We start from the raw sequence: 17,332 nt of genomic DNA on the forward strand, positions 1-17,332 counted from the left end.
TTGGATCAGCTAGTAATGAATTTATTCTAGCTTAAACCTAGGTTTCAAGCTCAAAACTTCGGAATACAAGTATACAACACCACCTAATAGGAGAGCTTTAGCTTATTTGGAGTCTGGCTTGACTTGAATTTAGATTTGTCGAAATTAAAAAGATCGGTAGTACCGAGTATGCTTGCATATAAAAATAATTATAAAAATAAAATAAAAAAACAATGGATTCAACTTAACTAATCATTGATTCCACAACTCTACAATTCAAGGCACCATTGAGTGCCAGTATACTAGAAAAAGCCGAATTGCACATTGAAATTATCAGTTCACAAGATTTGCACAAGAGGTGCAGGGAATATACTCAACGTGCATTGTTTGGTTCACAAAATGAAATATTCTCTGTATTCCAACAATCCAATCTACAATAACATGCAATTTCCTAACTTAGCACTACAATAATTTTGTGATTTTATGTAAACGGGAAACATAAAGGAAATCAATTGTAATCTAATCTGGTAAAAAGGAGAATAGTTTGTCAAAAAAGTTATTGTTTGGGGAAAAGAAGCTTCAGCTTTACAGCTCACTGCTCACAATTTTTATTTTGAAATTACATTTCAACCCCACATTATGGGGTTTATTCATCATTCATCACCAAATTATTACATGAACTGTTACCCCACTAAGCTGTGCTGTAACAGTTCATGTATCAGCATGGGTTTCGTTATCAGTTGTTCCGAGGTAACTATATGCGTAACAAAATCACACACCGATCGATGTTTTTACTTAATGCTTGCTACTTTACCATACTATGCATAACCCTAGCTGTGTTTTGTATGTAACTTTAACTAGGTAAAATAAAGAAGCACTTTGCCATAAAATAGTGTAAAGTTCACCTGTTCAGTGTTCACCCCACCACAACCACCACCAGAAAAAAGTGTAACACTTTTACAATATGGTGCTCCCAAAAGATAAAGTACCGACCACAAATTTTTGGGGGAAAATGCACCAAAAAAGAAGGGGGAAAAGAACAGAAAGTACAGGTGAAAGGTGAAACCAGATTCAAGTAACAAATGAATATCTCATCATTTCATTTTAAGCTACATAAGTGTAACAAAATGTTGAGAAAAGAATACATTAGAGGTATCTAAAGTTCAGAGTTCGAATATCAGTTTAAAAAAGGCCTAGTTATCATTCCAAACTGACCCTTTACAAGATTAATAAAAAGTTGTGCCGGGAAGATTACAAAAGGAGATGTAGTTCCATTTCCTACAGCAACAAGAGGAAATCCAACCTAAAAAGCTTTGCAGAAAAATAAGCCATTAGGAAAAGACTCACACGAGCTCATCTTTGCTTTTCTTGAGAGCCCGTTTGAACCCTTACAAAGCAGATACACAAAATAACGGAAAAAGCAGTTAGTGCAGTTAAAACCTTAGCTAAGATATACACCATTCTAAGCACTGGCACCATTCTATGCAGCGGCAACCTCAGATATTGCTACATTTCCATGTGGTAAGTTTGCAGTTGCAGTTGCAGTTGCAGCCACTACTTCAGCAGCTGATGGCACCTCAGCCAAGGGAGAAGAGAGAAACTGCGTGTAGTGAAACTCGACCTGAAGACGGTGCAGTGGGGCAGAAGACAGTAGGCCTTTCTTGAGGTCTGCAAGCAGTTCGCTTATAGGAAGCGCTGCCATAAAATTCTTGATGTAGTCTTTGCAAACCTCCTTCCCTTGACAAAGAAGTTCCTCCTCTTCACTCTTTGTGGAATCTTCGACTTTTGGCTCAACAGGTCCATTTCTTGGTTCGGGCCCGTTTCCTGACATAGGTTGATCTATGGCAGGTTTTTCATCCGATGCTTGGGAGTTGGCTGGAAGTTTGACGATCCTGGTGTTTCGATCAAATTTCAACACGTAAGCCTGATTACATCCTTCATGCAGCCTCTCTCCCAAAGTGTCAATGATGTAGTAAGCATCAGGCTCGACCTTGAGAATAAAAAAGTGGTCATTCCAACTTATAATGTAAACATGAGGATCACCAGAGCTAGAGCAATCCAAACTAGAACAGCTGATCTCGTCCCAAATTCCATCAAAGGACATTGCACCTTGTAAAAAGTCAAATTTTCCATCAACAGTTTCTTCAGGGTGGAAAAACCCAATAAAAGACTTGCCAGGGTGGACAGAAAGAGAGCGGATCTTGGCCTGCAAAACAGTCTCTAGATCAAAATGCTTGTCAGGAAACCTTTCTCTATATGTTTCATTCTCACAGAGTTTCCTCCATTCAAGTGAGCCGTCTCTGATTAGACTGTCGAACTGAGATTTGATAGGCATAATTCCACTATTATTATGAAGCCAATCAGCAATAACAGCAACTAAAGCAGTGCAGGCACTTTCACCAGCTGCTCTCTCACTCCTTTGATCAATGGAAGCAAAGAAAACCTCTGCATAAAGCTTCATTTGTCCATCGCGACTAACAATTTCTTTCTGTTCCCAGCTGCCAACAGCGAAGCTATCATCACCGAATTCTGATATTGATGGCCGATTTGCTGCCAAATCATCTTCACTCTTAGGCCACTAGAAAATAACATTTTAGTTAGTTACAATCAGAAGCTAATGCACAATTACACTACAAACGATTAAAACTTATAATAAACCAAAGATCTAAGGCAAATACGAAAACTGCACTCACTCCAAAAGAGATGGATTCATCTGAGCTGAGCTGTCGTCGATCAAAATCAATATCATCCCCACCTTCTTCAGCATAAGCCTTCTTCAACAATGGCTCTCCCTTAGCTTTAGGGGATCTGAAAATTTGTTTTCTCTTTCTCCACGGAAGTATGCTACGTTTTGAACTCTGCACAATTGGTGGCTCACTAACCAATGAAGTTGAATCTTCTTTGACTGAACACCCAACATCTGACTTTCGGTGACTGTAATAAATCCAATCTTCATCCTCACTAGTGACGCGTGTGCCAGAAGCCAAGGATCCTCCCACATAATTAGCATAAGCCAGAGTCCCATAACTAAACGACTTCCGCACACTAGAATCCTCCTTTCCTTCATCTGTCTCTCCTTCACCAAATTCATCAAACGAGTCTGAGTCAAATGGGTAATCACCATCCTCACTCCTAGAAGAACACCTCTCTTCACTGCCCTCTTCCTCCCGGCATGCCTTCTTCGCTCTTCTGGCAGAAACATATTCTGTCAGAATCTTTACTTTTCGTAGGCCAGCTTTCAGTGCAGAAAGTTCATCTTTCTCTGCTGGAAGTGATTCCCCGGTCTGAGGAGGTGACGACACAGGAACAATAGACCGCTGTAGAGAATCTCCAGAATCCTGTGTAGTTCTAAGTTCCAGCAGGTTCAATGATAACTGTCAGCATTAAGCACACTTGATCAGAATAAGTGAGCACATATGGAAGCAGGAAAAAGAAGTTTACAAGAATCCATGCGAGGAAATAAATTGAAAACAGAATATATGACGGACATACATGTAAGGAAGGAGAAGAATCAGCAGTACTGCCTGAAAGTATCAGAGGAATGCTCAATTCAAATTCTTTTTGCTCGGTCATTGATGCATACTCAGCTAAATTAAGCGATGCAGTAGCAAGGGCAGAAACCTTGTTCTTTGGACCTGGCTTCGAACCCTAAGACAGCAGAAACGCTGTGAGTCAGGTACGCAAAATCAAACATCTTCACAGGCATATAAATCGGTAATCAAATTCAGTAACATGTAAGAAAGTTATTGCGCCATATGACCAAAATAAATGTCAGAGGTCAAATCCACCAGCTTTGAGAACAGTGAGCTTTATTAGTCTAAAAGAACATACATGCACGGCAAGCCAAACATGCAAGCTGGAAAAAATGCAGTGGAATCCATGTGTTTTGGCAACTAATTATCTAACTGAGAATCGATTCATTCTCAAATATTCTTTCCTTGTATGAGTAGAGAAGATAACAATGGGTTATCTAATCCAAGGAATATGTATAATATCCTGGATTTTATAGAGAATTAGCAAAAGCATATTAAATACATTAATTTTTGAAAAAATTTAGCAAAAGACTAAATCAACTTTGACTTCCCCAATACGAAAATTTGTGGTGAATTATGCTCGGATTAGTGCTCATTCAAATCAGCCATTTCAAAAGTGACTAGAAAAGGAGAACCTAAATGATTCCAATCAAAAACAACCATTAATACTGATTCTGTATCTAAATATCACGATATCTAGTTCTATCACTTCTATATCACTAAAAAGAAACTTATACGGGTTTAACCAATAATCAAACCCTTATCCCAACACAGTGAGGAGTAATCCAATCGAGCTAATTACTAATCAGATTTCCCCAATTTTTCAAAAAAATAAGGTAAATATGTTATATCCCTAATACCGACCCGACCCGACTCAGGGTCAATATTAACAATTACCATGATGCTGTTCCATTTATTCACCATCAATTGCTAGAAACATCAACCCTCACGGGATAATTTCGGGTTTCTCCCCCGTGATCTTACATTATAAATGAAAGAGATTGAAACTTACACGAGTGGATATCACTTAATTTTATACATATATTCTGTTCATAGGTTCAGTACCAAAAATGGCAATTAATCAATTTCAATTTCACATTCACATTCATGGAAACCTTTAAAATAACAATGAAATTAAATTAAATTAATAAAAGAGAAAACAACAGAAGAAGTAGAGGGTAAAATCAAATAAACAATTAATGTCAATTTCACATTACTATTTACCAACTAACTTCCAATTTCCCCAACCAATTAAAAAAAAATTAAATAAACAAACCTAATAAAAACAAATTCAAATTAATCAAACAAAAATTATAAAAAACATTAATAATACCGATCTTCGCGTGAATTTGTCATAACCTACCCACCGATCTATTTTCCAACTAGATTTTCAAATCCACAATAAAACAAACAAATTCAAATAATTCACATACATTTTCCTCAAAACAAAATTATAAAATAAAATAAATAAAACTCACATGAAAAATAGAGAATCCGATCTCCCAAGGAAGAAAAGAGTTGCAATTATCTTTAACAGAAGAAAAACAACAAACACTCTGAAACTCATCATTCCACTCAAAAACGTCACCGTTTTTATTCTCTTTACTCCCGTCAACCTCCTTAGTAAAATCCCTCTTTTCCGACGACCTCCGTCGCATTAGACCAACCTTATGATTATTCGACGGTCCTTTCCATCGAATCTCAACCATCAATTTCTCTTTAATCTGTTCTGCTTCATATTCTTCTTGTACACCCTCCCGCACCTGATCATACCAACCATCTACCCTCTTAATTACCAATTTAACCTCGTACTTTTTCGTCAACACCGGTGGCGGCCACGGCCTCCACCTCATCATTTTCACCACCATTATTGTTGAGTTTCTCTCCTCTCTCTCCTCAAAACGACTCGTTTAGTGGATGTGTCGGATTAAAATGACATTAGAATGGAATTGGAGATTTTAGAGAGAGAATATGCCGTTAGTTGCGGAGTTTTTTTTTTTTTTTTTTTTTTAAGAGAGAGAGTGAAGAAGTAGAGAGGAAAAAGGGAAGTGAGTAAAGAAAAGGATTTTAGTTTAGCGTAGTTGGGATTTTGTTAGGTAGTGAAAAGGTAAACTAGGGTTAAGAAGTTGGGTTGAAGGGACCACGTGTGGTTAACGGTGAGTTTGGTTTATGGGATTTAACATTAACTAGTTAAGTACTTAAGTGGCGTATGTAATGTAACGGCGTTGTAGTATTAAGTTAAGTTGTAACTGAGTCAGGTCATCGTTGACTCAACATTTAACTCAAGTATCTATCTATCTATTATAGTCTCTATTAAGTTGTCTTATCTTTAATTATTTGTTTGTTCTTCTTTTCATTATTTTTGTTGCGGTTATGTCAATCTGGTTGAATGTGGACTAGGAGTGGAGTTTACGAGTTGCAATCGCGTTAATTAGACTTGTTAGACAGATTGATCAGTTAAATTTTAAGGAATCAAGTTTTATTTAAATCAAATTATTTTTTTTTTTTTTTTTAGGAAAAAATCAAATTATTTTGGATAAGTAAAAAATAATAATAATAATAATAATTTTTAATCTGGTCATATTTTAGATCAAATTTTGATTGAGATCAAATGTAAGTCCAATTTAGGGCATATTCTCATACGTTTATTTTCAGTTCAGTTCAGTTCAGCTCCTAATTTCATTCTCTTATAAAATATTTTGTTCAGCTCAGCTCAGTTCCAGCTGATTTCAGTCTATTGAAACAGGTCCTTAGTATATGTAATTTTTAATTAATCTAGTCATATTTTAGGCCAAACTTCGACTGGGATTCGAATATAAGTCTAATTCAGTATATGTAATTTTTAATTAATCTGGTCATATTTTAGGTTAAATTTCGATTGGAATTCAAATATAAGTCCAATTCAATATATGTAATTTAAAATTAATCTGGCCAAATTTTAGGTCAAATTCGATTGGGATTCAAATCAAAGTCCAATTTAGTATATATAATTTTTATTTAATAAAATTTAGTAGGTTAAAAACACAAACGTAATATTCTTCAAAAAAAAAAAACAAATGTAATATGAATCATTAAAAATTTGTTCGGAATATATTTTTTATATACTAATTTTTGTATGGGTTACTTGTATTCTGGTGTTACTGGTTTTGGTCAGGGTATTGTTACTGGTTTTAGCCAGAGCGTTACTTGTATTTTATGGTTAGTTGTATGGTCTTACTGGTTATGTTCAGGTGTTACTGGTTTGGTATAGGAGTTTGGTCTGTGGTTACTTGTAGAGGTTACTCATAATACAAGTAACACCTACAAGTAACCCATACAAGTAACCCATACAAGTAACCCCAAAATACAAGTAACACCTACAAGTAGCACATGGTGCGACAGGGGTTACTTGTATTCTGGGGTTACTTGTAGGTGTTACTTATATTCTGGGGTTACTTGTAGGTGTTACTTGTATTCCGGAGTTACTTGTAGGGTGTTACTGATTTTGGTCAGGGTGTTACTTGTATAGTGTATTCTGAGGTTACTTGTATGGTCGTACTGGTTTTGGTCAGGTGTTACTGGTTTGGTATGTGGGTCTTGTCAGGGGTTATTTGTAGGGGTTACTCATAATACTAGTAACCCATACAAGTAACCCAAAATACAAGTAACACCTACAAGTAACCTTTGACAAAACTAGTAACATCATACAAGTAATCCTGCCGCACCATGTGGCCTGCCACACTGAAAAAGCTCTGATTTTTATATGTATTATGTCTCCAATGGTATTAGGTAAAAACTTATTTGCCATTTACAAAAGTTTCAAGCAACTAGATTGATCATTAGAGCTAAAATATGAAATTAATATATTGTCAAACGATAGGAAATTGGTAATTTAATTTGGTATTTCTAATTTCTATTGTTGGATCAGTTAAACAATTAGGTAGTAGCTAACCATTGGGGCACAAATCGGGTATAATGAAGACTACCTAGGAATCTTATGTGGCATGTTACCATTAGAGAAGCTTAAAGTTCCTTCATGTCCGTATTCTCCCTCCGTATTTTATTACTTCTTCTTATATGATATGAAGGCCTAATGGGACTTCTAATGAGGAGGGATTTTGTAAAATATTGTTAAGAGTTTCTAAAAAAAGAAATGACGCAAGTAATAAAATATGGTCGTAAAAGGAAAGTGGACCAAGTAATAATATTCCGTATAAAGGAGTTTTTTCTAACATTAAGGGCATGTTCTCATTGACTAAACTGAAATGAACTGAACTGAATTGAGCTGAACTGAACTGAACTGAACTGAATATTTTATAAGAGAAGGAAATTAGGAGCTGAGCTGAACTGAACTGAACTGAATTTCAACATAAGAGAACAGACCCTAAATCCCTCTGTTTTAAAATAAATGACCCATTTTTTACTTTTGACACTATTCACATAAGCCACTTTAATTAACATCAATGATTCATAATAATAGTCATGTGGGTATTTGTTAGAATCGTCTCAATGTATAGTTTACTTATATCACCATCTTATAATTTATACTTATTGACTTATTAATAATTAAAGATAGGAAATCTTAAAGATATTATTAGTCAAAGTAGTACATTGGCATATGTTCCTAGTTTGATCGAGCCATTTATTTTGAAACAAATGGAGTACTAATTGACAACTTGAGCATATACTTCATTCGCATTTTTTTTTTAAAGTAAATGCTTCTTCTAGACATGTATGTCAATGCAAAATTTAAACCAATAATATCTTTGATTATCAATTAATAAAAATTGTAACAATTGAATATTATTAAATTATTCATTGAGACTATTCTAACAATTACCAACAACATTTTTTTTTTCTTATGTATAAATCATTAACATTATATTAGTCAAATGGGATTGAGTGAATTAGTGCAATAAGGCAAAACATTTCAATTAAAAAAATATTGGGGGTTCATGGTTTGATGAAGTCACTTGTAAATCATTTGAATAGCCCAAAGAGTTTCAAAATTATATTTACTAGAGATAATCAACTTGCATTGCCAATAAAATTTGAATATCATGACATCGTGTTGGAGATCGAATATTTGAGTGAAGAATTTAATGATCATCTGAAAGGTTGTAAAATTATTTTAAATCTATCATATTGAGCGCCTCAATCAAATGGTGTGACTGAAAAAAGGAATCAACTAAATGACGTGTTCTAATGAATGAATAATCGAACATCACAAGGAACACTTGATCAAATCAAATAATGGTGTTTTCGAAATAAGGAATCAAACCCTACTTGATGTAGTTCGATCTATTATGAGTACAGGTCTTGGTAATTTTATTTCTTATATCCTTTTGACTGGAGAATGAAAAAAAAAAAAAAATATATATATATATATATATATATATATATATATATATATATATATATATATATATATATATATATATATATATATATATATGCCCTTGAAACAGCTGCTTTTACCAAAATTGATACTCTTATTAGCAATTTACATGATAGTGTTTTGTCATCATGAAATGGTAAGTTGGTTATACAAATTAGACTTCCATTGTTTGGATGACTCAAGATGGTCATGCATCACATTTTTGGTCTGGTTCAGGTTGGTTCTAATGACCTTATAAGGTTTTGATGCTAACAAGTAAGCTTCAATCTAATGTTCTCATAGACAAGCACCTACTCTAAGAAAAGTCAAAGGAAGGCGTGAAACATAAATGACTTCAAGAGGAACAAAAGAGATTAAAGGAACCTAAAGCTGGTTCAATTCTCTTGTGAGAAAAGGGGAAAAAAAACACAAACTTGTAGGAGATTCTCATATGAGACTCGAGCCTTAAAAGGGGGGTTCCCTAACAAGAACTAGGTGTATTCCCAGCCAAAACAATTAGTGTTTCCTAACAATGGCACAATACATCAAGTTCTAAAGAGGGAGCTTGGTTGTGATTTTTGGAGAAACCTTGCATTATGATTTAGTATACATTAGGTTAACTTGAATCTCTAGAGCTAGTTCTTCAATGCATGAAACTTATTAAAATAAAGACTAAAATTATCTATGAAATTTTAGGATTCATATGTAAATATGAGTAAGGAACTAGAGTGCTTTCATGACTAAAAAAAAAGTTAATGTTGTCATAAGTAAATTTCTATGTGTAGTGACCAAAAGTCAAGAGAATTATTGCCGAGAGTACATTAGTAAAATCTTTAGAGGGTTGAATTAAGCCCTTAATTAAAGGTTTCCTTGTTAAAAAACCATTTGCACTTTAAGTCCGTAACAATTAATTTTTGTAAAATTCGGCACCAAAAAATAAATACAATTCACCTCTCCCCTTTGTTGTAGTTCATCTTGATTAACATAGTCAATGTCAAATCAACCATCAATTAGATTCATCATGAAAAATAAATGAATTTGAATCATACGACTATTGAGTCAATTTTATTCAAATCATCAATCTCAAGTTGATCAAATTTCAATGCATGTGAAACTATCAATATGTCATAACATTTTGAGGGTCTATTCTCATTGACTGAACTGAACTTACTAGAGCTGAACTGAACTAAACTGAACTTATTGATTAGTGATTTTTAACTACGGATTAATGATCTTTGATTATTATTATTATTATTATTATTATTATTATTATTATTATTATTATTATTATTATTATTATTATGTGTGTGTGTACAAATATACATATTATAATATTTTTAAAAATATATACTATATAATTAGAATATTTATGAAAAATATATTAAAAATATTCCCAAAACATTTTTAAAACATATGCTATATATAATTAAAAAAATAAAATATTAAAATGACAAAAAACTTTTTAAATACTATGTAGTCGATTTAGCGCATCCTAATATACTCGGGTACTTGAGTCCACATACAGGATATTGTTTAGGGTAATTTTACCCCGCCACGTGGTCCAATCAGAGGATGACACGTGTCAGCCTCAGGATGGCCCAAAGTGGACCAATCCCTGTTTGACACGTGTCACTCCAAAAGTTAAGGGAAAAAGGCGGCCTTTAGGCCCAAATCCCGAGAAAGCCGCAAAGCGGCGCAAACCATCAATGATTAGGGTTCAGTGACCTAATCAGGGGCACAAATCCCAAAGACCCTATAAATAGGGAGATGTCTCTCTTTTTGAGGGCACGTTTTACCATTTATTACACTTGCATTCTCTCACATCAGAGAAACACCTGAGCTTGGAATCCGAGCAGATACCCACCTAAATTTCCGTTCTCTTTATTCCTTCTCAAGTTACTAACTTGACCGTCGGAGGCGGAGCTCCAACCACCCGGAGTCTCCGTTATTTTGCAGGTACAGCTCAGCCAGATCAGACTTCGTGTTGTAACTCTCCCGAGGGACAAAAACACCCAAAACAGATGTCATTTGAGGTATCATTTGCCTAATTTCAAGAGAATAGGTCCTCCACAAGGAATGTTTGAGCATTTCAATTACCTACACTCTTCTTGTTGAAATGTAATTGAGCAGAAGTTCGCGGTTCTGAAAAATAGGTGGAAGGTTCTACAACCTAAATCGATGCCGCAAATGGAATTACGTTTTCAGTTGCAAATAATCGTTGCTTGTTGTACTCTATACAATTTTATTCGTTTACATGAACTAGGGATTCCATTCACGCACCAAGTTGAAGCCATGGAGCCAACAGAAGATCATACTAAGTACGATCTTAACAGAAAAGCAGCTATGGATAGTGTACGACAAGAAATAACTGATCAGATATGGGAGTCAGTTAAGAGCGAGGAATGCCGAGGTAATGGAGCAGCTTGTTGGACAAGAAGAAGATGAAGAGCTAACCGATTATGAAAACTAGTTTAAGTTGTGTAGTACTTTCATTTTGTCAATGAGTTTAACAGTAAAAATGTGTATCAAAAAATATAACCATTTGAACAATGAATTTTATTATTATTATTATTATTATTATTATTATTATTATTATTATTATTATTATTATTATTATTATTATTATTATTATTATTATATCTCAAAAATAAAAGTCATACAACCTACAATAAATTATTATTATTATTATTATTATTATTATTATTATTATTATTATTATTATTATTATTATTATTATTATTATTATTATTATTATTATTATTATTATTATTATTATTATTATTATATCTCAAAAACAAAAAATCATACAACTTACAATAAATTAGTGGGAAGCCGAGATACAATCTGGGCCCCCACTCCTCTAGCTATAGCAAAGCCTACCCTAGTAAAAATATGAGCTACAGCACGTGCTCCAATGTCTTGCGTCGTTGAGAACCTCTGAATTCGCTTAAGCAACGCAACAACCTCCTTCTCTAATTCACCAAACGAAGAAAAGGAGAAGGGAATGAACCCATATCCAATCGCCTGACAACATTATTATTATTATTATTATTATTATTATTATTATTATTATTATTATTATTATTATTATCGTTGTTGTGATATAAGGTTAAAAGTATGAAATTTGACTTTACATCATTAGCAATATCACTAGATATAAACTGAACTGAACTGAATTAAACTTATTAGATTTGAACTGAACTTAAAATAATCTGATGAGAACAAGCTCCGAGTCGGATTACATATATCAGATTTAATGCTATCCCCTAAATTGTACATACCAATACTTGATTCTCTAGCTCTACGCCCTACCTTCCCACTTTCTTCATTTTGTGGCTAGTTTTTTCCTACGTCGTTGTCAAAGCCTTGAAGGTCTCATGCTCAAAGTTATAAGTTATAACACACATAACGTCCAACGCAGTGGCGGACCTAGAAATTTGACAATGGGGGGACAATTTCGATAATTCAACTAACATCAACCTATTTTAAAAAAAATGGGTATACAATACAAGTAATTTGGGTTTGGTTGGGAAATAGGAATAAGGGAGTAGTCGAGTGGTATGGTTGAAATAAAATACCCAAAAAAAAAAGGAATGATGTTACAAGGGGGATTCGAATGCCATATTATCTTGTGATGTTAATTTCTTAGCAAACATTTGCCGAAGATGCTCGTTGCAGTCCGTGACTCGTGGCCGCGTGGGTGGTGGTTCGTGCCTCGTGGTTGGGAAATAGGAATAAGGGAGTAGTCGAGTGGTTTGGTTAAAATAAAGGAATTTTTTTTATTTTTACCACCTCTAAAAAACAACTTAATTGCTTTTACCACCTCCATAAAAAAAAAGTTTTATTTTATCACCACATAAAAAAATGAAAATTGACTTTTACCACCATCACCGCCAACTAACGGATTCTGTCCATAAATTCGTTAGTGGGGCCTATCATATCCACGTGTCACCATATTATTGGGTAAAAAAAATAAATTAACAAATAAAAAAACAAACCCAATAAATAATAAAACAATGAACATATATATCAGCACACTCTACAAAATGGACCAATGCACACAACAAATATCCTAGATAGCAAAAAAAAAAAAAAAAAAAAAATCACCCCAAATACCAAACTCAAGTAATTAATTCACAAAGTCAAAATTGTTAGCACTTACAAGAAGGCAATCAGGATCAGGATGAAACATGATGGAAGTGAAAACCCCTTTAACACCCCTAAAAAAAAAAAACTTAATGTTACAAGGGGGATTCGAACCTTGATTCTGTCCATAAATTCGTTAGTGGGGCCTATCATATCCACGTGTCACCATATTATTGGGTAAAAAATAAATAAATTAACAAATAAAAAAACAAACCCAATAAATAATAAAACAATGAACATATATATCAGCACACTCTACAAAATGGACCAATGCACACAACAAATATCCTAGATAGCAAAAAAAAAAAAAAAAAAAAAATCACCCCAAATACCAAACTCAAGTAATTAATTCACAAAGTCAAAATTGTTAGCACTTACAAGAAGGCAATCAGGATCAGGATGAAACATGATGGAAGTGAAAACCCCTTTAACACCCCTAAAAAAAAAAACTTAATGTTACAAGGGGGATTCGAACCTTGATTCTGTCCATAAATTCGTTAGTGGGGCCTATCATATCCACGTGTCACCATATTATTGGGTAAAAAAAAAATAAATTAACAAATAAAAAAACAAACCCAATAAATAATAAAACAATGAACATATATATCAGCACACTCTACAAAATGGACCAATGCACACAACAAATATCCTAGATAGCAAAAAAAAATAAAATCACCCCAAATACCAAATTCAAGTAATTAATTCACAAAGTCAAAATTGTTAGCACTTACAAGAAGGCAATCAGGATCAGGATGAAACATGATGGAAGTGAAAACCCCTTTAACACCCCTAAAAAAAAAAATTAATGTTACAAGGGGGATTCGAACCTTGATCTAGGTGAACCTGAAATTGGGCCCCTTATATATTGTTTCTAGCCCACTACCAACTTAGCTAAGGCAAACTTCTTGATAATTCTTACACTCAATTTTATATAACTATTTTCCCAGTTTTATTTTTTTTTCCTAAATTTTTTTTTCCTCTGTTTTTTTTTTCCGAAAGTGGGGGGACAATGATCCCCCTTGTTCCTTCGTGGGTCCGCCCCTGACTCCAACGTTGCTGCAAAGTGCATTGGCGTTTTTTATCTTTATAATTTGTTTACAAAATAATATTGGCCCTTTCTTATTGGCCTAGTATTGTTGGCAGCATAGTGCTATTGCTTGGTCATTTTTGAAACCAAATTTTCAATGGAGTTTACTTTTGTTGCTACTAGTCACTTAGAACCATTTGCGTAAAACATTTTGTTCAATGCAGAGCAGGTAGAACGTTGAATTATAATACTCTACTAGAATAAGACATCTAATCCTACTTTAAAAACAATGATACATACTATCATACTCCAAGCTAACATGATGTAACAACTTTGTATTAATTTCAGGATAATAGAATTAATAGAAAGGATTATAGTTGATTTGATCCCTAATTCTATCCTCAACTTTGAGTTTGTGGGGACGACAAATCCCACTATCACCTATTGACTCTCTAGGTTGAGGTTTCCTTATTATTTTTACACTCTTAAATTAAAGCTTACCGTAAGTAAAGTTCCGGCCCAATTTACTTTATCAAAAAAGTAAATTAAAAAAAAAATCTAATATATATAAATAAAGTAGGCATTTTTGGAGAACATTTGGCACGCCACATAAGCAAAGGTATATTTTTTACCAATTAAAAATTAGATTTCTATTTTATTTTAGAATTAAAAAATTCACTTGCCACCTACATAAAAGCGACGAATGAGATTTAAGAAATTTGCTAGGTAAAAAACAACGAATAATGATTTATTAGGATTTAATTTATTTAAAAAACTAAAAATTATCTTTTTAAAAAAAAAATCATCTTAAGATATAGGATTTAAATATCTAAGATAATCTTTATAGTGTTTATAATAAGAAATAAAAATTATTTCTTAATTATAATTAAATTAAAATTTGTTATGCCTACCACTATAAATTGACGCATCCTACAACACCAATAAAATTTCGTATCAATACATAACCAAATCAAGCGAATTTTGTGTCAGTTTATTTCATCAATGGTTGCGTAATTCTTAGTTTAATTTTTAAAATCCATGTTTTAATGTAAATTTGTGATTATTGCTTACATTGTGTTTATTTAGAATACTTAATGATTATATGTTTATGTTTTGTTTACCGAATTTTGGTTTTACATGTAGATCTAATATAATTAGAGAATTAAATTCGAGCAAAAATGATTGGAAAATCAAAGTACGAAGAGGTATTACATCTTTATAAATCGTTTACATTTATTAAATTTTTTATAAACCTTTATTTTTATTAATTATATTATTAAAATATTTTTTTTGTGATTTAGGTAGCATAATAAAGTCCTCAAATTAACTTAATTTTTATTTTTAATTAGGGTGATTGCGTTCATGCCTCAATTAAAGCCAACTTTGTATAATTTCGTCCAAAATTAATTGAAATAAAAGTTTAAGCCATTAAAATTTTTTACAATGAAAATTTTTAGATCAATTTCACAACAATTTTCACTTATTGATTTATTTTATAAGACTATAAAGATTAATTTTATATAAACTTTATTTTTACTAACATGTTTTATTTATCCATTTTGATTAGATGGAAGAGATATGGGTGTGAACGAAGTTGGTGATTCTATCAAAATAGAAGATAAATAGTATACATGTTTTTAATTTTTTAAAAAAATATTTTATCTTTTAAAAAACAACGAATAATGATTTAGGATTTAAATTATTTAAAAATAAAAAATATCTTTTCACATTAAAGATTTTATCCTAATATGTAACCGATAAAATATCACATTTACAATTATTATTTTTTTATTGAAAGATATCATATTTACAATTTATTCATATTTTTAAATCCAATTGTTATATAATTAACAACCACAATAAAATACAAAACAACAATAAACAAAGTCACGTTATAAATTACATTTTAAAAAAAAACTTTTGTTGTAGGCCATAACACTTTAATTAAAATATTATGTTTTTTTTTTGTTTGAAATTATTAGATAGTAAAATAAATCAAATAATTAAAAAAAACATAGAATCTATACGAAAATATATTTTCTTGAGATTTATACATGAAAAATCCGTGCATCGCACGGGCTTTCATCTAGTATATATAAATAAAGTAGGCATTTTTGGAGAGCATTGGGAGCGCCACATAAGAAAAGGTATATTTTCGACCAATCAAAAATTAGATTTCTATTTTATTTTAGAATTAAAAAAATCACTCGCCACCTAAACAAAAGTGACGAATGAAATTTTAAATTTTTGCCATGTAGGTAAAAACAACAAATAGTAATTTATTAGGATTTTATTTATTTAAGAACACTAAATTTTATCATTTTTATTTGTTCCAAAACTAAAATTATCTTGGGAGCGCCACATAAGAAAAAGTATATTTTCGACCAATTAAAAATTAGATTTCTATTTTATTTTAGAATTAAAAAAAATCACTCGCCACCTAAACAAAAGTGACGAATGAAATTTTAAATTTTTGCCACGTAGGTAAAAACAACGAATAGTAATTTATTAGGATTTTATTTATTTAAGAACACTAAATTTATCATTTTTATTTGTTCAAAAACTAAAAATTATCTGTTGTCAAAAAAAAAAAAAAAAAACTAAAAATTATCTTTAGATATTAGGATTTATATTATTTAAAAAACTAAAAATTATATTTTAATATTTAAAAAATATAAATTATCATTTGATGTTAATGGTTTTATGTAAATATATGATGATATGATACTTTCATACAAAATTTTAAAACTTATAATGCAAAAAAGAAAATTAAGAGATCACCAAAAAAAATATTTATATACAAAATGTATTTAAAAATTTGTGCATCGCACGCCACATAAGAAAAAGTAATATTTCGACCAATGAAAAATTAGACTTATATATTAATTTAGAATTTTAATTTTCAATCGCCATTTAAGAAAAAATTAACAAATGAAATTTGAGAATTGAAAACAAAAAATAGTAATTTAAGATTTAAAATATGAAAAAAAAAAAAACAAAAATTATCTTTTATATTATCTTTTACATTACGATTTATACGAAGTATTATTTTAACAAATAATTAGAAATTAAAAAATATATTTTGATTTAATGATTTTATCTAACTATCTGGCGAATGAGATAATATTTGTTTCAATTTATAAAGAATAAGAATAATTTAAAAGTTGACAAAATATTTTACCTTAAATTAATGTTAAAATAAGAGAATAGAAAATAAAAACAAAAAATATTAAGAAATTACAAAAAAAATATACAAAATGAAATATTTAAAAATCGTGCATCGCACGGGCT

General features: G+C 31.7%; 1 protein-coding gene across 1 annotated transcript; it reads right to left on the reverse strand.

Moving 5' to 3' along the window:
- Positions 1 to 1,156: 1,156 nt before the first annotated feature.
- LOC145597000 (uncharacterized) lies at positions 1,157 to 5,578 on the reverse strand. Its single transcript, XM_081653189.1, has 4 exons — positions 4,991 to 5,578; positions 3,472 to 3,627; positions 2,673 to 3,353; positions 1,157 to 2,557 (listed from the first exon to the last, which is right to left on the reverse strand). The coding sequence occupies exons 1-4, from the start codon at positions 5,378 to 5,380 to the stop codon at positions 1,460 to 1,462; spliced, it is 2,325 nt and encodes a 774-aa protein (XP_081509315.1). The 5' UTR covers positions 5,381 to 5,578; the 3' UTR covers positions 1,157 to 1,459.
- Between the last annotated feature and the right edge of the window lie 11,754 nt (positions 5,579 to 17,332).

The sequence above is a fragment of the Chenopodium album genome, chromosome 2 (assembly GCF_948465745.1).
Source record: "Chenopodium album chromosome 2, dcCheAlbu1.1, whole genome shotgun sequence".
NCBI classification, from domain to species: domain Eukaryota; kingdom Viridiplantae; phylum Streptophyta; class Magnoliopsida; order Caryophyllales; family Amaranthaceae; genus Chenopodium; species Chenopodium album.